Genomic DNA, 25,037 nt, shown 5'->3' on the forward strand with positions numbered 1-25,037 from the left:
AAAATGTTATCTTAGAGGCTGATGTAGCCGATGCTTCAATAGAAAATATGAGGTTTTCTGATCTTGAAAATCTTTGCAAACATCCGGATGTAACTATAGATGATGTACTGAATTACACCCCACAAAATGAATGAAATATTATGTTTATATATGCTTTGTATATCTTCTAATATTGTTTTTGCTATAATTACTAGTAAAATGTCTGAAGCTTTTAACACTTTCAGAGAGAAAAATGCATGTAATATGAATATGTTACTTTGCAACCATTATGCTTTCATACATTGGATTTGTATTTTCCATTATACGCTTTCCGTCTTGAAACTCATGAGGAAAAGTTGTGAACTATTTTTGCCTTCAAATATCTTGCAGGACGCTATTGTCCGTTATCCGTTTTGCTTTGTAGCTTGTGTATATAAGTTTTGTGTCATGACATTTTTGTAGATTCGCTTTAACGCTTCGATGTTTTAGTGAGTTCTACATGACTCACTATCGATACAACCATTTTGAGTATGATTTCACTTCTACCACCGAAAGGTTATCTTTCTTTCTGAAGGTAGGGATGACACACATCTATGTGACACCTGGGCTAAAAAATCCTTGGCCGGATAAAAATTATGAAAAAATATTGCCATAAGAATAATTGCTATTATTCATATTTATAAAGAAATTTTTACATTTATGGCTACATCTCATGCATTTGACAGGTGATCAAGCTGCCCATGCATATAGTACTACGCATAAAATTTCTTTAAATTCATTGTATTCCAAGCTCTTTCATATTGCTCGCCGGATGGCGCAGCAAGCATGTATGATCCGTTCTGATTTACTTTTGTGACCTTATAAGGTCCTTCCCATTTTGGTGCTAACTTTTCAAATTTGATTTTCCTACTTGCCTCATTATCCCGTAGCACCAGATCACCGACTGCAAATTGAGTATGCTTTACTTTCTTGTTATAATATTTTGCCATTTTATACTTGTGATCTGCTTGCCGGATATCGGCCATCAATCGCCTTTCCTCCAACAAATTGAGATTGTCCCTTAATGCTTCAGAATTAGCTTCAATATCAAATGCCATAATGTGTTGTGTTGGGACACATATTTTAGCTGGTATTACTGCTTCTGTACCATATACCAGACTAAAGGGTGTTTCCCCCGTGCTCCGCTTTGGAGTTGTCCAGTGTACCCATAGCACATTTGGCAATTCGTCCACCCAACCAGTTTGACTTAATCCTAATCGTGCTTTAATGCCAGCAACAATTTCTTTGTTGGTAACCTCCACATGTCCATTCGCTTGAGGATGAGCAACAGATGTAAAGTTTTTCTTTATTCCTAGCTCTTCACACCAGCTTCGAAATGGATTATCTGCAAATTGTTTATCATTGTCACTGACTATTTCATTTGGAACCCCATAACAGCACACTATATCATTCCAAACAAACTTCTTGACATTTTCTCCTGTAATCTTTGCTAAAGCCTTTGCTTCAACCCATTTTATGAAAAAATCAATTGCTACCACCAAGAACTTAGCTTTGCCAGTACTTCTATTGAATGGTCCTACAATATCTATCGCCCACTTGCAGAACGGCCAAGCGGATGACACTGGTATCAAGTCATACTTTGGGAGACGCTGTACTGTACCATGCCTCTGACAATTCTCACATGTTTTTATGATCTCTGCAACATCTCGATAAAGGGAAGGCCAAAAATATCCTTGCCGCATAATTTCGTGATGCCACAGTACGGAAGCCGGAGTGTTGAGAACAAACTCCTTCTTGCATTTCTTTGACTACCTTCAATGCTTCATCATTGGTTAAACATCTTAACAACGAACCATTGTAAGACTTTCGATAAAGAACACTGATGTTAAAGCAAAGGGGTACAAAATAGTTTATATTTTTACAGGAAATACTATTAAATACGATGCAATTTTACACAAGATATTTATTTATTTAGAGAATGGATATACTTAAACCTTGCTACAACACTTATAGGCAGTGTACCTAATCGTACAGTAGTGTAGTTTTTAGTAAGTCCGGTTCGTTCCACAGGGAATCTTTTTAAACAAAGCTTAACGCTATATTAGTTTACTTTTATAAAAATACAAATATATATATAAGTAATATTATTATTATAAAGGGGAGTTTTTACCGTTTAATGACCGGTTTGTCGATTTTAAAACTTTAGTTGCAGTTAAAACCAAATGTAAAATAATAAATATAAATACAAGACTTAAATTAAAGCGTAAAGTAAATAACAATAATGAAATTGCGAATAATAAAAATGCGATAAAATAAACTTGCGATAATTAAAAAGTACAATAATTAAAAGTGCAATTAAATATAATAACAATAAAAATGCGATAATTAGAAGTGCAATTAAATATAAAATAAAGGAAATTAAATATGAAATAAAAGAATTATGCTTATTTAAACTTCCGTAATCATGATGTTTGACGTGTCGATTTTAGTTTTATGCCCATGGGTTAATTGTCCTTTGTCCTGGATTATTTAATATGTCCATACGGATTTGTCCATAATAGTCCATCAGTCATAAATATAAAGAGCGAAAGCCTTCGTCAAATTATTCTTATTCCCGAAGTCAAATATTCCAACTAATTGGGGATTCGAATTGTAACAAGGTTTTAATACTTTGTTTAATGAATACACCAGGTTATCGACTGCGTGTAAACCAAGGTTTTACTACTTTGTTAACAATTACACCAATTACCCTTGAATGTAATTCACCCCTGTTTCAACAAGTCTATTAACTATTAATCCAGTTCCGTATCCGTTAAAATGAATAATTATTGGTATTTATAGATATCCCACCCACCGTACCCAGTCAAGCGTATGTGGTTATATATAAATACGTCCAATTATAAGTTTGTATATTAAATTAACAAGGTATTGTTTAATTAATATAAAACCCATTAATAACCCATAGTCTAATTTCCACAAGTGTCGTTCTTTTATCCAAACCCCAATTATGGTACAAAGCCCAATTACCCAATTTTAGTAATTAGCCCAACATCATGATTACTTCGGATTAAATAAGCATAATAATAACTTAGCTACGAGACATTAATGTAAAAAGGTTGAACATAACTTACAATGATTAAAAATAGCGTAGCGTTACACGGACAGAATTTCGACTTACACCCTTATAACATTCGCTAACATACCCTTATTATTAGGATTTAAAATTAAAATTAAAATTAAAATATAAATTATATATATATTTTTACGTATATATTGAAAGAGAGATAGATTAGGAATGTTTTTGCGATCAGAATTCGGTTGCTTTTATAGGGAGTTTCAGAAATTGGGGCTCCGCGACTCGCGGCCCTTTTGGCCTTCAAACTCCGTGAGTCGCGGAGTTTGCTTTTACAGCTCACACAAGTTTGGCTCTTTGTTTACCGACGGTTTTATAAATAAATATAATATATTAAATAATTATAAGAATTATTTAAATATTATATTATATTTATGTGCATAGTTGACTTGTAATTTTTAGTCCGTTGCATCGAGCGTTGAGAGTTGACTCATGTCCCAGTTCCGGATTTTCGAACGTCCTTACGTACAATTTAATATCTTGTACTTTGCGTTTTGAATCTTGTACTCTTGTAATTTCGAAACGTTTCTTATCAATAATTGGAACCTCTTTGATTGTCTTTTGTACTTTTGAGCTTTTTGGTCGTTTGCGTCTTCAATTCGTCGAATCTGTCTTTTGTCTTCATCTTTTATTATTTAAACGAATATCACTTTTAAATAGAACAATTACAACTAAAAGCTTGTCTTTCTTGAGGAATAATGCTATGAAATATATGTTCATTTTTAGCATTATAAAATATTCCCACACTTGAGCGTTGCTTGTCCTCAAGCAATATCGTCTTGGAATACAAGAATCACTTCTTTATTCTTCACACTTTGTACATCAGTGATTTCTATACGGCGGTATAAACAATGGTAGTAACGATATGGTTTACAGTCCCACATGACTATAAAAATTTAGATCCATTAAGGAAATTGGATCTTTATGAAAACATTTGATCTTTTGAAAATTAAATCTAGTTTTTACCCTAGATAAGTTTTCCGGAATAACCCTTTACCGGTGTTTGCAAAATATTTTTGTGGGTTTGGTGGGTTTCAGATTTGAAAATTTTAGCTCAAAACTTGCGGTTTTGTGTCACCCACTTGCTAACCTTGTATTTGGAAAGCAACACGTCCAGTTTACTTGTCCCGTATATTACCTTTTGGTAAACTACCGTCCGGTTGTAAAGGAAAGCGTTGAACAAGCAACTGTTAAGGCAATGTCCCCTAACATGCTTTTAATTATGGTCTATAACGTGTCGGACACAATTACTATCCTTGGTAGGAGCAATAGTAAAGGTCACCCTTATAATTTTTCGGTCTGGCACAAGGTCCTGTCTTTGACCACTATGCAACCACCGTTCTTACGGTTGACACCCAATTTAGTTCAGGTGACCTAATGAATTCCAGGTGAATTCCTAGGATTTCACGTTCAATGGTAATGAACGCATTGAAAATAGGGTTTTCAGAAAACAAATCGGTTTGTAATTTTTATCAAAATATTTTCTCGTTCAAGCTCGAGTTTAGATATCATTGAATTCCATGAGTTTGTAATTCTCAATCTTTAAGGTCAATCTCAAGGATTGAGTAATATCAGGCTTAAAAGCTGATTTTTAATCTTTAAGGAGATTATCCTTTCTGGGGATCTGATTCATTAGTCTTATCAAGCTAATTTGCATGGTACCCCCCCATTGTACGAGATAAATCCTTCTCATGGTTAGGATAAATCTGACCACTTGGCGACCCTGTTTAATGCCGAGGTCCGTGGATTTCCTGCTGATTTTAGTGATGACTTTTCTAGATTTTTCGTCAACCTACAGCTAGTCAGGACGACAACTTCATGACCTAAATCAAGAAGCGCGTTTCTTTTTCGGAAGACTTTACTTCCTTTTAATGATGGAATTGATTCATCGTGTAGATCCATCTTTCTTACAGTAAATCAGGTAAAACTTTTTAGTTTAGTTCAAAGCAAAAGTATTTTCAGTTATTTGTACAAAAATATGTGATATATGTTTAAGATAACTTGGTAAATTTTCCCACACTTGGCTTTTATTTTCCTTTTTATCGTCCTCTATTCCATTTTAAATGAATTTTAACATTTTGGTTTGTTTCTCAATTTATTTCCTTTCCGAGGTTACAATAATTTCGGTGTTAAAACCTAGTTTTATCGTTCATAAATATGTATAAACATGATTTTGAGTTCATTTAATTGAAAATTTTGAAAAATTTTACTAGAATTGGGTAGTCAGTATATAAGACTAGGGCTGTTCTTTATTATCAGAGAGCACTAAATTCTAATACAACTACTGCTTTACTAGTATTTTTAATGGTAACCAAGTGTTTAAGATAGAAATTATAAAATCCGAAAGAATTTAACCCCTTCCCACACTTAAGATCTTGCAATGCCCTCATTTGCAAGAAATCAGTAACAATTTAAATTATTGAGGGTGATTTGTGTGAAAATGATTAAATTTATACCAAAGTTTCCAAATATATTGGTGTTTGTTTGCTGAATGATAAATGGTGCACATCATTTGTTCATTCCGTCTTGTTGTTATTTCACATATATTTTGCATCTTGTCGTCAAAATTAGTTGCTGTTGCTGAACTTAATGCCAGTCTTTGAAAATGCGTTGTTTTACCCTGTTGTGTACATAAGATAAACTGCAAACATATATACATATTTTTGAAGTTTGGTATATTACCCCACATTCAAAAATTATTAAAATCTAAGAATAAAAGTTAGAAAATTATAAAAACTATTACAATATTAACATAAGTATTAAACGTATCAACATTACAAATTACAAAATAAATAAAACTAAGTAGACTAGGGATGATATTGATACCAATAGGGGTTCCAAGCATAACCATAGGTGCTATAGAATGCTTCGGCAGGGTTATACGTAGGATACGGTGGTTGCATCTCTATAGACCATGGAGGGAATATGGGTTTTGGAGTAGGAATATAGTTTCTACCTATATGTTGGCAATAAGCTATGATTTGGTTTTGATGAACTTGCCAATCTTCAAATGCTCTCTGTCTAGCATTTTCGTACTCCTGTGCAGCTATAAACCTTTGCATTTCTTGCATCTCATTTCCCCCTCCTACATTACCTTGTTGTTGGTTTCTCTCAACCTGTGGATGTCTACCATGGTATTGTACTGCGGCGTTATTTCGCCTCTTCAAAACTTTCGCACCATGGTATACATTTAAACCTATAGTATCGCGGGGTTCTGGTTCTTCGACTAATAATCCCCCCCGACTTATATCCACACCGAGATATTCAGCAATCAAAGTAATAAAAATACCACCTCCTATTATGCTATACGGTCTCATCCCCCTAACCATAGCTGATAAATAATAACCCACACAATAAGGTATACTTACAGCGCTTTGTGGGTCTCGAATACACATATGGTAAAACAAATCCTGTTCATTTACCTTTTCCTTGTTCTTACCTCTTTGTGTAATCGAATTTGCTAAAAACCTATGAATTACTCTTAATTCAGCTCTATCTATATCCAAATAAGAGTAATTTCCCCCTCTGAATCGGTGATGGCTTGTCATTTGACTCCATACACCGTGTGTATCAAAATTTTCATCTATCTTTCTACCATTTAGTATCAACCCTCTACAATCGGCAGATGCTAACTCCTTAGGCGTATATATACGTAAAGCCTGAGCCATGTCTAGTAAAGACATGTGGCGCATCGAACGTCCTAACAAAAATCTAATAAAAGATCGATCGGTTAAACTAGCTACCCGATCATTTAATTCTATACTACACAACAATTCTTCACACCATACTTTATATACAGGTCTACGCATGGTGAATAAACGTACCCAGTCATTAAAAGTAGAATTACCATACCTCTGTGCAAGTAATTCCCTAATTGGCCCGGCCAATTCTACAGCTTCTAAGGGTCCCCATTCTATGACCCTAGGTACCTCAACAACTTTAGAATGAAGAGTATGCAAACCCCTTTGGTATTTAGGATAATCTATCCAAAGTCTGTCAAATCTCAGGTTCGGGTGCAAATCTTCCAAGTGCATATCAGAAAATGTCATGACTGGATGCGGTATATCTTGCTTGTAGTAGTTATCCACCTCCTGTTGTTCCGCATTCTCAGCAGGAGCATTGCGAGCTTGGGATGAAGATTCACCCCTTTCAGTCTGCAAAACACATCAAACACAATTTTTTGTGCATCCAAATATGCATTAGTGTCAGCAAAATCATCAATCAAAATAATTACAATGACATGATCAATTTATATCAAACTTAAGCTCATTTTCAGATTTTCATCAAATCTACATTTTTTCAAATAAGCATATACGAAAATGTACGCCAAGTTCATAAGCATTCAACTCAAATAACATGTCAAAATAATCATTACTAGCAATTAAACAAGTTTCAAATGTCATTATCTCTCAAAAATCAAGTTCATGAATTTTTAGACTTGAAAAAGTCCACTTTAATTCTCAAAATCATGTTTAGGCTCAAAGTTTGGATCATTTAACTACCTAAACATATTACACTACTTAATTTAGCAACAATTCATGACAAAAATCGGCCATAACCTGTTTATATCAAAAAGCCCCAAATTGGCTCAAGAACACAAACCCTAGATTACTCAAAATTTGAAGTTTAAGGCTTCTAATCATGTTAAATAGCATCTATCTAGGTTATACAAGCATAATACATAAACAATTTAAGCATAATTACACTAAAAAGCATCAAAATCAAATTGGGGAAAAAATTGCTCAAGAACACTAATTTTCGGATTAAATGGTGTTTAGGTGTAGAAATTTACCGTTTTTCTTGAGTAATTCCTTGATAGCATCCTTCTCAACATGATTTTAGTAAAAGATTTGATGATTAACGGTTAAAAATTGTGATTTTGGGGGTGTTTTTGCGTGTATTTTCGGGTTTTTTCGCTGTGTTCTTCGCAGTATTTGGTGTGGGGAGTGAACTGATCTGTTTTTTACGTTTTATTTTTTTCTGGGTTTTGGTCCTCCCGCGACTCGCGGAGATTTCCCCTTCAAACTCCGCGAGTCGCGGAGTTTGTTTTTTTTTTTTATATATCTTATACTAATTAAAACAATTAAGTAATTAATTTTAAAATTTTGTTTCCCTTGTTATTTAGGACGAGGTCGTTTCGGATTGATGTCCTAGTCCGTCCCTCGACAAAATTTTAAAATTTGTCTTTTTGTAGCGATTGTTTTAAAAGCTAAGATTTTTGGGGTTTTTTTAATGTTTTTGGTATACTTTAATTCAATAAGATTAAAAATAATGATAATAAAAGTTCTCGTCCCTCCCTCGGGTAAAACAATTTCGGTTCAAAGACCTAGTCTTCAACTTACGACGAATTTTAAAAATCATATTTTCAACTTAATGAGATAAAGTAAATTTTTGTTTTTAAATTCACACAATTTAAATATAAAATTCAAAATTAATAGTAAAAATTCACACCAAACTTTAAAATTTGAAATGCATAAAATTAAAAATTCATATTTTAAAAATAAAAAAAATTCACACCAAACTTAATTTAAAAATTCATATTATAAATTCACACCAAACTTATATTAATTTTTCAAATATTTACAATTTTAAATATATTGTTTTTATAAAGTTTACAATATTAATTTAAGATTTAAATATTAATTTTAAAAACATGGTTAAAATAAAATTAAAAATCTTTTTGGCTTTTTATCCCACTTTAATCAATCAAATATTATCAAAAATATGCGCCCCTCTTTTCGGTAAAGTAATTTCGGTTCCAAGACCTAATTTAACTCATGACGAATTTTTGAAATATTTTGGGTTGATTGTTTAAAGATATTTATACCCTAAGAATAAACGTTAAATTTCGCAGTGATGTAATAAATTTTTGAATGATATCAATAATTTCGGTCGCCAAACCTAATTTTATTCAATACCAATTTAATACTTTATAGCGAACAAATTAGCGTTTATTATCAAAAGGTTAAAAAATAAAAATAACAAATAAAAACTGTACAGACTTACCTGTGAGATAGTATTCTTAGTTATATGATCTATCCCATTCATAAGATAGTCAGTTTAATTGGTTTTCCATAGCTACATAGGCGTAACCTCGAGCATTCAGTGTCTTTTCTTCTAAACATATGAACGGTCCGTCTCTGCATAAAGTAACAAATTCGGTGTTTGAATAGGTTTGATTATTTGAACATTTACCTCCATGTGACCATTTTCCGCATTTGTGACATCTTTCTAGGTGTCGTGCTCTTCTTTTCGCTGCGGATTTTGATTTTCCTTTACCAAATTGTAACTTATTATCTTCGCATCTGGATTCTTTTCTAACTCCGTCCATTCTTTCTCTGATTACTGATACTATTTCACTTGGTAGTATGTCATTATTTTGTTTAGTGATCAAAGCGTGTAGCATTAGACCATGGTTTAGTTCACAGGCAGTCTTCATTTTGTAAAAACCTAAAAAAAATAAAAATTCAGAATGGGGGGAGAAGACTAGTTCTTTAGGGTCTGCTAGGGAAAGACCATCCGGGTTCCATTTTCGAGAACTACACGAAAACAGACAATCTAACTCTAACAGAAATACATAAACCCCTTGATTCTCCCCATACTTAGTCAGCTGTGGTATCGAAATTGTGATTAGCATTATTTTCAATTGAATCATCAACAACTTGTATATCTTTGACTTTTACTTCAATCCATTTGTTGATTTCCTCCGTAACTTTTACAAATTCAACTAACATTGCCTTTTCTTTTGACGATAAATTGGATATTAATCGGTTATATAACTTAAAGTTTCCTTTAATTTTAGCATCGTGAATCCGTTTATAAAGTTTCTTCGTTGAACTGTTAAAAATGGGTTCATCTAATTTCGTATCATCAACGGCATTCTTTGTGATTGGATCATCATTAAGTGTTTCTTCATCTTCCCCACACTTATGCGTTTTTATTGGTCTAACAGTTTTGGTTTGTGGAGATCTAAACTTTCGGTTCACAAAGGTGATCGATGTATCACCATCCCTAAGTGTCATTCTACCTTCTCTTACATCAATGAATGCCTCGGTGGTTGCTAAAAATGGGCGACCTAGAATTAGAGGAATATCAAGGTTTTCCTCCATATTAATCACTATGAAGTTTGCAACAAAGGTCAAACTTCCCACGTTAACATGTAAATTATTTGCTATTCCAACCGGGTGTTTAATGGTTTGGTCAAATGATTGAACACCTATTTTGGCTGGTTTTAATTTACCCATGCCTAATCTTTTGTATAAGGAAAGAGGCATAATATTTGCACTTGCTCCTAAATCTGCGAGTCCATTATATACAGCACCATCATTAAGTAAGCAAGAAATGATAAATTCACCCGGGTCTCCTGCTTTAGTAAGTCGAGTTGGTTTGTAAACCTTTTTCGGGTGTTCTTTCCTTGGTTCTTTCATTTCTATTTGAATTTCTTGTTCACATTTTTCTTCGTTTCTTGGAATGGGAGGTTTGTATAGGAATTCTTCTTCATCACTCAAATTTAAATCCTCCCTATATTCCAATTTTGATTTTTCATATGTTGTTGATAACATATTTATGTTTTCATTTTGAAGGTTTTCTTGGGTGGTGAAATTATGATTAACTTCATTGTCAACTTCCATCGGACCATGTATGTAATGTTTAACTCTGTGACCATTAACTTTAAATTCAATCCCATTTGAATTTATTAATTCTATCGTTCCGTATGGGAAAACTCTTTTGACTATGAATGGTCCAGACCATCTTGATTTCAATTTTCCAGGAAATAGCTTGAATCGTGAATTGAAAAGAAGAACTCTGTCTCCTTCCTTAAATTCTTTTGAACTTCTGATTCTTTTATCATGCCATTTCTTCGTTCTTTCTTTATAGATAAACGAATTTTCGTATGCTTCATGTCTTAATTCTTCTAATTCGTTTAGTTGACTTAATCGTAGACGTCCGGCTTCATGTAAATCAAGATTACATGTCTTCAAAGCCCAAAATGCTCTGTGTTCAATTTCTACTGGAAGATGACATGCTTTTCCATAAACAAGTCTAAAAGGTGTGGTTCCAATTGGAGTTTTATAGGCTGTTCTAAAATCCCAGAGTGCATCCTCCAATTTAATGGACCATTCCTTCGAATTTGATCCTACGGTTTTCTCTAGAATACGTTTTAAAGCTCGGTTGGTATTTTTAACTTGTCCACTTGTTTGGGGATGATATGCGGTGGAGATTTTATGAGTTACTCCATATCTTTTAAGAACTTTCTCAAGTTGATTATTACAGAAATGAGTTCCCCGATCACTTATTAAAGCTTTCGGTGTTCCAAACCTTGCAAAAAGACGTTTTAAAAAGTTGACTACAACTCGTGCATCGTTAGTTGGGAGAGCTTGTGCTTCCGCCCATTTAGATACATAATCAATGGCTACGAGAATATAGAGATTATTATGAGATTTTGGAAATGGACCCATAAAGTCAATACCCCAAATGTCAAATACTTCACATACTTGGATGACATTTTGTGGCATTTCATCACGTTGACTTATTTTTCCGGCCCTTTGACAAGCATCACAGGATTTGCAAAGAAGGTGTGCGTCTTTGTAAATTGTAGGCCAATAGAATCCAGCATCATAAACTTTTCTTGCTGTTAGTTGAGGCCCATAATGCCCTCCTGTTGGTCCTGTGTGACAATGGTTTAAAATTTTACTAGCTTCATCTCCAAATACACATCGGCGTATTATTCCATCGGGACAACTTTTAAACAGATGTGGATCTTCCCAAAAATAGTGTTTTATATCACTGAAGAATTTCTTTCATCTTTGGTACGATAATCCTTTTTCAAGGAATCCACAAACTAAGTAGTTTGCATAGTCTGCAAATCATGGAATTTCTTTATAATCTATCTTCAATAGATATTCATCAGGAAAGTTGTCTTGTATGGCCGATTCATTTAGAACTTCTAATTCAGGATTTTCAAGACGAGAAAGGTGATCAGCGGCGAGATTTTCTGCTCCTCTTTTATCTCGGATTTCAATATCAAACTCTTGTAAGAGTAAGATCCAACGGATTAATCTTGGTTTAGCATCTTGTTTTGAAAATAGGTATCTAAGAGCAGAATGGTCGGTATAGACCACCATTTTTGCTAGAACGAGATATGATCGAAATTTGTCAAAAGCAAAGACAATAGCAAGGAGTTCTTTTTCAGTAGTTGTATAGTTCGTTTGTGCTCCTTGTAACGTCTTACTAGCATAATATATAGGTTGAAATCGTTTTTCAATCCTTTGTCCTAAAACGGCTCCCATTGCAAAATCACTTGCATCGCACATTAGTTCAAATGGTAGATTCCAATTTGGTGTTATCATGATCGGCGCATTAGTGAGTTTCTCTTTAAGAATATTAAAATATTTGATACACTCATCTGAAAAGATGAATGGAGCATCCTTTTCTAGGAGTTTATTCATAGGAGTGGCAATTTTAGAAAAATCTTTTATGAAACGTCGGTAAAAACCGGCATGCCCTAGAAAACTCCTAACTCCTCTAACATTGGTGGGATGTGGAAGTTTAGCAATTACATCTACTTTAGCTCTATCCACTTCAATTCCTTCTTTTGAAATTTTATGACCAAGAACGATGCCTTCTTTAACCATAAAATGGCATTTCTCCCAATTAAGTACTAGATTTGATTGTTCGCATCTAATAAGCATTCGTTCAAGATTAACTAGACATGATTCAAATGTATCACCGAAGACTGAAAAGTCATCCATGAAAACTTCCATGCATTCTTCTATCATGTCGTGAAAAATCGCCATCATACACCTTTGAAAGGTTGCAGGGGCGTTACAAAGTCCAAATGGCATGCGTTTGTAAGCAAAAGTACCATAAGGGCATGTGAATGTAGTTTTCTCTTAGTCTTCGGGTGCTATTGGAATTTGAAAATATCCGGAAAATCCATCTAGAAAATAATAGTAACTATTTCCGGCTAATCTTTCCAACATTTGATCTATGAAAGGTAAGGGAAAGTGATCTTTTCTGGTGGCGTCATTTAATTTTCTATAATCAATACATACACGCCATCCTGTTACAGTCCTAGTAGGAATAAGCTCATTTTTCTCATTTGTAATGACAGTCATGCCACCCTTCTTAGGCACGCATTGAACTGGGCTTATCCATGGACTATCAGAAATTGGATAAATTAAACCTGCATCTAGCAGTTTAATAATCTCTTTCTTAACTACATCTTGCATATTAGGATTTAGTCTTCGTTGGCGTTGCACATACGTTTTATGACCTTCTTCCATAAGGATTTTATGTGTGCAATACGAAAGACTTATTCCTTTAATATCATGAATCTTCCATGCAATGGCTGGTTTATGAGCTTTCAACACAGAAATGAGTTGTGATTTCTCATTTTCAATAAGAGAAGACGATATTATTACAGGTAATTCAGATTCACCATGTTAATAAGCGTATTCCAAATGGTTTGGAAGTGGCTTTAACTCTAATTTCGGAGGTTCTTCTATCGATGATTTATATCGATATCTGTCTTCTTCTTTTAGCATTTGAATTTCTTCTGTTGTTGGTTCATATCCATTAGCTATAAGTGTAGCTAACATTTCAGCTTCATCAATTGGTTCATTACCTTCTCCTAAAGAACATTCTCCTATTCCTTGTAATTCTGGAAATTCTTCTAATAATTCTGCATGTGCATCTATAGTTTGAATATAATAACATGTATCATCTGCAGATTGTGGTTGTTGCATTGCTCTATCATCTGAAAAGGTAACACTCTCATCCTCTATACTTAGGGTCAGTTTCTTACCGAACACGTCTATCATTGCTTTAGCCGTGTTTAAGAATGGCCTTCCTAATATGAGAGGAACTTGAGAATCTTCTTCCATATCCAGAACAACAAAATCTACTGGAAATACTAAAGTACCAACTTTAACTAGCATGTTCTCCATTATCCCTCTAGGATATTTTATTGATCTATCGGGTAGTTGTATGCTTATTCTGGTTGGTTTCAATTCTCCAAGGTCTAGTTTAGCGTATAGTGAATATGGCATTAGATTTATACTAGCACCTAAGTCTGCTAATGCTTCTATTGAACTAAGACTACCCAGAAAACATGGAATTGTGAAACTTCCTGGATCAGATAATTTTTCTGGTATCTTATTCAACAGCACTGCTGAACAATTAGCATTCATAGTAACAGCCGAGAGTTCTTCCATTTTCTTTCTATTTGAGATTAGATCTTTCAAGAATTTAGCATATCTAGGCATTCCTGAAATCACATCAATGAAAGGAAGATTTACATTTATCTGTTTAAACATATCCAAGAATTTGGATTGCTCGGCTTCAAGTTTCTCTTTCTTCATTTTACTCGGGTAAGGAAGTGGTGGTTGGTATGGTTTAACATAAGGTTTATCCTTAGCTGTGTTATCTTCATTAACCTTCTCAACTACCGGTTCTTTTTCCTTATCTTGATCAGGTTGTGATTCTTGTGGAGTAGGAATAGCTTCATCAGAAGTTACAGGTATTTCAGGTGGTTTAAGTGTTGTACCACTTCTTGTGGTAATGGCTTTAGCTGTTTCATTCCTGGGGTTAGCGTTTGTATCACTAGGTAGACTTCCCGGTTTTCTTTCACCTATTAACCTTGCTAGGTTACTTACTTCTTGTTCCAGATTTTGAATAGAAGCTTGTTGATTTCTAAATGCTTGAGCATTTTGTTCATTAGTTTGTTTCTAAGATGTGAAAAACTGCGTTTGAGTTTCAACTAGCTTCGTCATCATATCTTCTAAATTCGGCTTTTTATCATCGGTTTGTTGTGGTGGTTTGTTTTGAAAATTAGGTCTTTGCTGATTGTAATTATTATTGGATACTTGTTGATTGCTAGGACCTTGTTGGTTGTTGTATGGAATATTTCGGTTATAATTCTGGTTTTGATTGTAAATCGGTCTTGGCGGTTGATAATTATTCTGATAATTATTTCCAGGCCTTTGGTTTATGTATGAAATATTCTCTCTTTATTCCATTGTTAATTCAATACTTAGACAATCTTTTGTCAAATGTGGTCCTCCACACTGCTCACAACTAATTCGTATTGAGTGAATATCCTTAGTCATCTTTTCCATTCGTCTCTCGACAGCATCTATCTTTGCGGAAATGGAATCTAAGTCATGGCTAGAATCGGCTCTAGCTGCTTTAGATGATCTAACGATATCTTTTTCTTGGTGCCACTCATGTGAGTGGGAAGCAGTGTTATCAATAATTTTGTAAGCATCAGTTTCGGTTTTCTTCATAATAGAACCACCAGCTGCTATATCTATGTCTTTCCTTGTAGTGATGTCGCATCCTTGGTAGAATATTTGTACTATTTGACATGTGTCTAAACCATGTTGCGAACATCCTCTTAATAACTTTCCATATCTAGTCCATACCTCATATAGAGTTTCATTTGGCTTCTGTGTAAACGTAACAATTTCTGCTTGAAGTCTTACGGCTTTAGATGCAGGAAAGAATTGTTTAAGAAATTTTTCAACTAAAACATCCCATGTCTCAATCGCCCCTTCAGGTAACGATTCCAACCAATCTTTGGCTTCTCCCTTTAAAGTCCAGGGAAATAACATGAGATATATCTGTTCATCCTCCACTTCTCGGATTTTAAATAGTGTGCAGATCCTATTAAAGGTACGTAAATGTTCATTTGGATCTTCCTTCGGCGCACCACTAAATTGGCATTGATTAGTCACCATGTGTAGAATTTGTCCTTTGATTTCATAATCTGGCGCATTAAAGTCTGGATGAGTAATTGCGTGACCTTGGCCAGTGCGTTTAGCTCTCATTCGGTCTTCCATACATAAAGGTTCCAAATTCTCCATAATTGAACTTGTTGAATCGGAATCACTAGAGGATTCTGATTTAATGGTTCGTTCCTCAACAATCTCTGTTTGAATGATTGGTGGTTCTGGAGGAATGTTTAGTGGTTCAGGATCTACGAATCGTTCTTGAATATTCTCCGGATTCTCAATTGTGAGGTTGGGTTCAAAAAATGGATTATCGGAAATTTGAACTGGAGTACTTGGTCGACTGGATGACGATTCTAAAGAAAAATCCACGGCAGTAATATTTGCTAAATGTCTTGATCTAGTTACAGGTGGTGAACGTACAAAAGGTGGTGAACGTCTTGCTCGGTGCATTCACTGAATATCTTATTAGTTTTTAAAAGGAAAGAAAAATTATAATAAGTTATCCAATCAATAGACTTTTCTGATTTTACCCACGTTTCGAATAGCCAAAAGATGCAGCAGAGGGGCAGGATTCGTTTGGTCTCAATATAATTGAGGACTGTTTGGCTCCAATAACCCGGTCCACGTACAAATCCAACTATTACTACGAACCAGAAAATTTTGATGTCTATTAATTTAACTACTTAAAATAAATTTTCGTAATTTTAAGAAATTTAGATAAAAAGTAGAATAAAAATCTATGTCCTAAAACTAGAATAGCGAGAAATAAGAAAGAAAAAGAGTTCGTCGAAAAAGGTCGAAAAAGAAAAATGGTTGAAAAATAAAAGGTGACGGAAAAATAAAAGAAACTTATAAAACTTAAAAACACTTGACTAACCTAACCTTATTACTACAACTAACTTAAAATTATAATCGCAAATTGAGATTACTAATTGGAATGATAATTGATACATAGGTAAAAGTCGTCTAAAAATATTAAACCTTACAGGAAAAACTAAATCCCAAATGGAAATAACTTAAAAAGAAACTAAAACTTAAAAAGGCGTCGCAAAATTCTAAAGCACCTAAATCTTAGTCTAAAGAAAAAGCACTTAAGGGATTTTACGGCAAAGCCTAAAAATCTAGAAGTAAAAATAACTATGGCAAAAACTATGAATTAAAATTAAATACGAGCAAAAAATACAAAAGTTACGCTAAAAATATTAAAAAGGGACAAAATATAAAAATATACAAAAAGTTGTAAAAATTACAATTTTTATAAAAATATTATTTTTATATTATTTATTTTATAAAACTATTAATTTTACAATTTAATTAAACTAATTTAACTAAATAAAACAAATTAAATAAAAAGTAAAACTTAAAATAAAACTAATTATAATAATAATAATAATTAGGGTTAAATAATAATAATAATAATTAATTACCCGTAATTAATTGCAGTTAGGATTTCTGTCGGTGTCAGAGTTACTCCGCAATTCGCGGTATTCGATGCAGCAAACCCCGCGAGTCGCGGGGTTCCAGTTTTCAACTCTGGAACAGTTTTTTATTTTACGCGTTTTTTTTTATTTTTTATTTTCTGTTTTTATATTTTCTGTTTTAAAATCTAATTAAAATATTTATATAATTTAAATAAAACTTATCTTTAATAACTAAGATAAAAATAAAATACTTTATAACAATCTAAAAAAAAATAGATTTATATATATTTATATTATTATTTTTTTCGGTCTTTTATATTTATAAAATATATTTATAAAATAAATTAAATAAAACTTATATTTTTACAAACTAAAGAAACTTTATAAAACTTAAATATTTATCAAACTCCTAAAAGTATTTATATTTTTGTTTTTCTTTTTATATTTTCGAATAATTAAAAACGTATTTTTATAAAAACGAATTTTAATAAAAGTAAACTAAAAATCTTTTTTTTTTCTTTCTTATTAGCGTTGCGCTTCCGGTGTTTAAGAGTTCCCCGGCAGCGGCGCCAAAAATACTTGATGTTAAAGCAAAGGGGTACAAAATAGTTTATATTTTTACAGGAAATACTATTAAATACGATACAATTTTACACAAGATATTTATTTATTTAGAGAATGGATATACTTAAACCTTGCTACAACACTTATAGGCAGTGTACCTAATCGTACAGTAGTGTAGTTTTTAGTAAGTCCGGTTCGTTCCACAGGGAATCTTTTTAAACAAAGCTTAACGCTATATTAGTTTACTTTTATAAAAATATAAATATATATATAAGTAATATTATTATTATTAAAACCAAATGTAAAATAATAAATATAAATATAAGACTTAAATTAAAGCGTAAAGTAAATAACAATAATGAAATTGCGAATAATAAAAATGCGATAAAATAAACTTGCGATAATTAAAAAGTACGATAATTAAAAGTGCAATTAAATATAATAACAATAAAAATGCGATAATTAGAAGTGCAATTAAATATAAAATAAAGGAAATTAAATATGAAATAAAAGAATTATGCTTATTTAAACTTCCGTAATCATGATGTTTGACGTGTCGATTTTAGTTTTATGCTCATGGGTTAATTGTCCTTTGTCCTGGATTATTTAATATGTCCATACGGATTTGTCCATAATAGTCCATCAGTCATAAATATAAAGAGCGAAAGCCTTCGTCAAATTATTCTTATTCCTGAAGTCAAATATTCCAACTAATTGGGGATTCGAATTGTAACAAGGTTTTAATACTTTGTTTAATGAATACACCAGGTTATCGACTGCGTGTAAACTAAGGTTTTACTACTTTGTTAACAATTGCACCAATTACCCTTGAATGTAATTCACCCCTGTTTCAACAAGTCTATTAACTATTAATCCAGTTCCGTATCCGGTAAAATGAATAATTATTGGTATTTATAGATATCCCGCCCACCGTACCCAGTCAAGCGTATGTGGTTATATATAAATACGTCGAATTATAAGTTTGTATATTAAATTAACAAGGTATTGTTTAATTAATATAAAACCCATTAATAACCCATAGTCTAATTTCCACAAGTGTCGTTCTTTTATCCAAACCCCAATTATGGTACAAAGCCCAATTACCCAATTTTAGTAATTAGCCCAACATCATGATTACTTCGGATTAAATAATCATAATAATAACTTAGCTACGAGACATTAATGTAAAAAGGTTGAACATAACTTACAATGATTAAAAATAGCGTAGCGTTACACGGACAGAATTTCGACTTACACCCTTACAACATTCGCTAACATACCCTTATTATTAGGATTTAAAATTAAAATTAAAATTAAAATATAAATTATATATATATTTTTACGTATATATTGAAAGAGAGATAGATTAGGAATGTTTTTGCGATCAGAATTAGGTTGCTTTTATAGGGAGTTTCAGAAATTGGGGCTCCGCGACTCGCGGCCCTTTTGGCCTTCAGACTCCGTGAGTCGCGGAGTTTGCTTTTACAGCTCACACAAGTTTGGCTCTTTGTTTACCGACGGTTTTATAAATAAATATAATATATTAAATAATTATAAGAATTATTTAAATATTATATTATATTTATGTGCATAGTTGACTTGTAATTTTTAGTCCGTTGCGTCGAGCGTTGAGAGTTGACTCATGTCCCGGTTCCGGATTTTCGAACGTCCTTGCGTACAATTTAATATCTTGTACTTTGCGTTTTGAATCTTGTACTCTTGTAATTTCGAGACTTTTCTTATCAATAATTGGAACCTCTTTGATTGTCTTTTGTACTTTTGAGCTTTTTGGTCGTTTGCGTCTTCAATTCGTCGAATCTGTCTTTTGTCTTCATCTTTTATTATTTAAACGAATATCACTTTTAAATAGAACAATTGCAACTAAAAGCTTGTCTTTCTTGAGGAATAATGCTATGAAATATATGTTCGTTTTTAGCATTATCAAACACCATTAATCACTTCATACATTGGTGCCGTTACTCTTATTCTTCTTGCTTCCGTCTTGTCAATGGGTAACCCTCCGTCATGCAAATACCTCAAATATGGCGTCATCCAAGTTTCCTTGGTACCTTCAACTATTGCCATAATTGGTTTTTCATGTATTGATTTTTCTTTAAGCTCTTCAACCAACATTCGTTTGTGCAAATGATCAAAGGTTAAAGTAGCCAGTTTGCTTAAGACGTCAGCCTTCTTATTCTTATTTCGAGGGATTTTCACAACTTCAAAGTTATCTCTTTGAAATTGTCTCCACCAACTTTACATATTGCCTCATTGATGTATCCCGTGCATCAAATGTTCCATTAACCTGTTGGGCCACAATTTGAGAATCAACATATGCTCATAAATTTGTTATGTCCATTTCCGCTGCTATGCACAAGCCGGAGAGTAATGCCTCATATTCTGCTTCGCTGTTGGACGCATAAAAACAAAATTTCAATGCATAAGTATACTCCTCTCCATATGGACTTGTTAAAACCAGCCCTGCACCTGTTCCCTCTTCACTGGAGGCCCCATCAGTGTGTAATTCCCATACATGCTGTTTTGGTGCCATTTTATTGTCGTATTCCACTTTTTCATTTGTTTCCAGGAGAAAATCTGCCAAAATTTGTCCTTTAACTGCATTCCGGGGAGCAAAATTGATTTCATATTCCCCCAACTCGATGGCCCATTTTGCTAGACAGCCAGATGATTCCGGACGCCGGAGTATTTGCTTCAACGGTTGATCTGTTAACACCAAGATAGGATGACCTTGAAAATACCTTCGTAAACGTCGTGCAGTATGCACAAGGGCATAAACCATGCGATGAAGTGGTGGATAATTCGTTTCACCGAGCTGCAATACTTTGCTAACAAAATATATAGGCATTTGCACACCGTTCCGTTCTGCGATTAAGAAAGAACTAATTACTTATTTTGAGATAGCTAAATACAAAATTAAGGTCTCCCCTTCTTTTGGTGCTGTTAATGTTGGTAACGTTTTCAACAACTGCTTAACCTCATGGAATGCATTTTCGGCTTCCGCCGTCCATACAAAATATTTTTTATTTAAACAACCTTTTAACACTTTCATGAATGGAAGCGACTTCTCAGCTGCTTTAGACAGAAATCTTGTTAATGCTGCTAAACATCCATGCAATCTTTGAACGTCTTTCTTGCTGACCGGCGATTTCATGTCTTCAATTGCTTGAATTTTCTTAGGATTAGCTTTGATACCCCGTTCTGTAACTATGTGACCTAAAAATTTTCCTTCCTCCACACCAAACTTTCCTTCCTCCACACCAAAGATGCAAAAGTCTCTTGTATATCTCGTAACATCTTTTCTTCAGTATGACTTTTTATAACAATATCATCCACATAAGCTTCTAGATTTCACCCAATTTGATCCTTAAAATCCATATCAATAAGTCGTTGATATGTTGCTCCTGCATTTTTCAGTCCAAAAGGCATTTTCATGTAACAGAATATGCCTTCCGTCGTGTGAAAAGCCGTTTTGTCTTCATCTTTTAAATCCATAGGTATTTGATGATACCCCTTAGCTGCATTTAAGAAACATTTAAATTGATATCCTGCCAATGATTCAACCTTCCAATCGATTTCAGGTAAGGGATAATTATCCTTTGGGCATGCTTTATTGATATCTGTGAAATCCACACACATTCTCCATGAGTTATCCGGCTTCCTAACCATGACTGGATTGGCCACCCATGTCTGATATTTTACCTCTCGCAAGATCCCAGCATCTACCAAACTTTGTATCTCATCACGGAGGAATTTGCTTCTTTCTGGCGCCATGCCTCATTTCCTTTGACAAACATGATGCATGTTAGGATTCACATTTAACCTATGTTTTGCCACTTCCCTTGGGACATCGGTCATATCAGACGGTTGCCATGCAAAAATGTCTAAATTTGTTGCCAAGATATTGTATAATTTTTCTTTACATGCAGTAGATAACGTATGCCCAATTATGATTTTTTGATCTGGAAACTGTGAATTTGGCGAAATTGACCCATCATCATGTATTATTGGCTTAATTATTGCTTTTGTTACTTGAGAACACTCAATCAACTTCTGCCGTTCTGCATACAACGTTGATATTCCGCCTGGTGTTGGAAACTTCATCATGCCATGCACAGTTGATGTTACAGCTCCAAACGTCATTAAAGCAGTTCGTCCTAAAATTATATTGTATTGTGAATTTGCTTTAACTACCAGTAACTAAATGTTGGTTGTGCGTCTTAAGGGTGACTTGCCTAAGGTTACTTCAAGCAGAATGCTTCCTTTCGACCAAGACGGCTCACTTGTAAAACTTGGTAACTGCACATATGTTTCCTTCATTTTTTCTTTCACATCTTTGGGAAGCTGTATGAAGCAATGTTCATACATAATGTCTGCTCCAGCTCCTGTGTCAGTATAAATATTGCGTTTTAAGCAATTAGCAACTCGTGCTTTGATAACCACTGGACCATCGGATGGATTTGTGTTGAACATAGAAGGAAATGATATAATTGCTCTTCCCAATCTTCTAACACTTCTGCCTTCCTCCATTGTCCAGCTTTCCATGGATGTATCATGCCTACTTCTATGGGTACCAATTCGTTACCCTCGCCTTCTTTATCAGTGTTGGTGTAACATCCCGCATTTTTCCGTTAAATTATTTTAACGCCCGTCTTTTTTTTTAAAATAATACCTTTCGTTATTTAAATTCATAGTTTCCGTTGACTAACGTTCATAATAATTCCATCATTTAATTATAACACCTCTCGTTAACTTGCGTTTTAAAAATATTCGATCGGTTAAATCCCGCACCCGCTTCTAAACTCGAGGGACTAAAATTGACACGGGGCAAACTAGTTGACTAGGTCAACTAGTCCACCCCAATCACCACCATTCAATCACCTCCATCTCTCTCTCTTTCTCTCTAGCAAGAACACACACACAAACACCCAATTCAATCATTCATCATCTAAATCCGATCTAGGAGGCTTACAACAAAACAAATTACATATTTGGAATCCTCTCTTCATCCTCTACAATTTGATACCAACTTCATCTCGTTTGGGTAACATTTCTAAAACTATAGATTTCTCTAAATTCGTGTTTTTGACTTGAAATGTTGTTAATTAGTGTCTATGGCTCATTGTGATGTCGTGTATGTAATTTGTATGCTCGATTCGTTGTTTTTGGTGTAACTAGTTCAATATGAAAATTACTTGCTAAATCCTTGATTTTGGATGATCAAATGTTGTTAGATTGTTAAAGTGCATGTTTTAAAAGTGTTACTAGTATCATTAGCTTCGTTTTGATGTATAGGTTGATTAAGGAAACTCCAAGAACATGATTAATGATTTTGTAAACTTGGATTAGGGTTTCATGAGCTTTACATGAACTTTTGATGCGTCAAATGCTATGAGATATTGTTGTTAAGTGTTTTGTTGCAATGTGTGTTTGATTACCTTCGAAACGGCATAACATACATGTAAATTGGTTGCCCGAATCATAAAATGCGTTTTTGGAACTTGAACTTTGATTATGAACGTTTAATTACGGTTTTTGGTTGTTGTAAGTGGAAGTTTGATTGATGAAATGTGCTTAGTTGTATTCCTCGTCAAAATACCTTTCCAACGATATATGATAGGCATTATAAGTGTTTGCGGGTCAATTGTTGTGTTAGAATTGATTTTGGCTCGTGCATACTTGGGAAAAACAGAAACAGACCTGCACAGATGGTGGCGCGGCGCGCCCCATCCCCGCGCGGCGCGCGGATGTGCCTGGTCAGATTCTGACCTCCTCGTCCCATTTCACGTGAAATGTTTGATGACCTACGGACCTCCGATTCACATGAAACTTGTTTTAATATACTTGTATATGAATAACTAGCATAGAAAATTTGTCCGGGACCCGACCCGAACGTGTTGACTTTTGTTGACTTTGACCCGACCAAGTTTGACTTTTTGTCAAACTTAACCAATTAATTATGCAATCTTTCTAACATGATTCTATACTTGTATCTTGCATGAAACTTGACAATTTGCTTCACATGCTACATAATCGAGTCGTATTGAGCCATAGGACTAATTGAACATCTTTGACCGTTTGTGTTTACCGTTATTGATACAACCTATATGTTTAGGTCAAGACTAGCTTTGTCTTTGCACGCGTCTACTTGTTGAAGTACTTTATTAACTCTTGCACTCAAGGTGAGATCATAGTCCCACTTTTACTCTTTTTGAACTTATATTGGGATGAGAAAACATAAACGATTCTTTTGAACTAAGTGAACACAAGAACGGGAAAACAAACATTCTACATACGAGTTTAGAACAAAAATCCTCAATTCGATTATCATTAGTTACACTTGCCGGGTGTAAGCGAGAACTTATGTTATATGGCCATATGGGTTGACAACCCTCATCTTTGACGGTTCGCTACCGTCTACGGATGAAATATATTTTCGAGAATCAGTGTTTGTTCTAGCACTAAGTGATGGGGTATACAATGGAAGGAATGTTAAGCTTTGATAATTGGGTGCTCGTGAAACAAACTTTTGGAATGTATTACTATTATTTCATTGATGCAAATCTTGTGGTTCACTTGTATTTACTTACTAAACCTATGATTTCACCAACGTTTTCGTTGACAGATTTCTATGTTTTTCTCAGGTCTTGCACGATATGTGAAACATGCTTCCGCTTACTATTTGATACTTGCATCCGATGTCGAGTATACATGCTTTTCATGGAGCGTCTTTTGACCTTACTTTAAACTGTGTCGCCTAGATTTCAATCGTACTTATAACGTTGTAACTTAACTTTTGGTTGAACAATTCTTGTAAACTTTGAAACAATCTTTATTTTGAAATGAAGGCGACATATTTTGGTCAAACGTTATCTTAAAGACTTATAATCAGGTAATGGGACCCACGTAGCCGACGCCGTCACTTGACGATTTGTCGGGGTCGCTACAAGTGGTATCAGAGCCTTGGTTGTAGGGATTTAGAGTTCATTTGTGTCCACCCCGAGTCATAGGGTACATAGGTGAATCTAGACTACAACCGGCATATAGACTGAAGTAGGAATTATTTGACTAATTGTGCATTTATACTCGAACTCTTCTATCATATCTAACTCGTATTCGATCTTGATCTTACGTTGATAAATTTTGTTGATGCGCCACCTTGACTTTATGAAGTAATGTTAAATGCAC

At 33.9% G+C, this 25,037-nt stretch overlaps 1 protein-coding gene across 1 annotated transcript; it reads right to left on the reverse strand.

Annotated features, from left to right (window-relative positions):
- Nucleotides 1–682: 682 nt before the first annotated feature.
- On the reverse strand, nucleotides 683–21,623 carry LOC139893573 (uncharacterized). Its single transcript, XM_071876748.1, has 7 exons — nucleotides 21,552–21,623; nucleotides 21,414–21,469; nucleotides 20,886–21,151; nucleotides 20,207–20,426; nucleotides 19,901–20,085; nucleotides 976–1,363; nucleotides 683–713 (listed from the first exon to the last, which is right to left on the reverse strand). The coding sequence occupies exons 1-7, from the start codon at nucleotides 21,621–21,623 to the stop codon at nucleotides 683–685; spliced, it is 1,218 nt and encodes a 405-aa protein (XP_071732849.1).
- Nucleotides 21,624–25,037: the final 3,414 nt, after the last annotated feature.

This window comes from Rutidosis leptorrhynchoides, chromosome 1 (assembly GCF_046630445.1).
Source record: "Rutidosis leptorrhynchoides isolate AG116_Rl617_1_P2 chromosome 1, CSIRO_AGI_Rlap_v1, whole genome shotgun sequence".
Classification (NCBI taxonomy): Eukaryota; Viridiplantae; Streptophyta; class Magnoliopsida; order Asterales; family Asteraceae; genus Rutidosis; species Rutidosis leptorrhynchoides.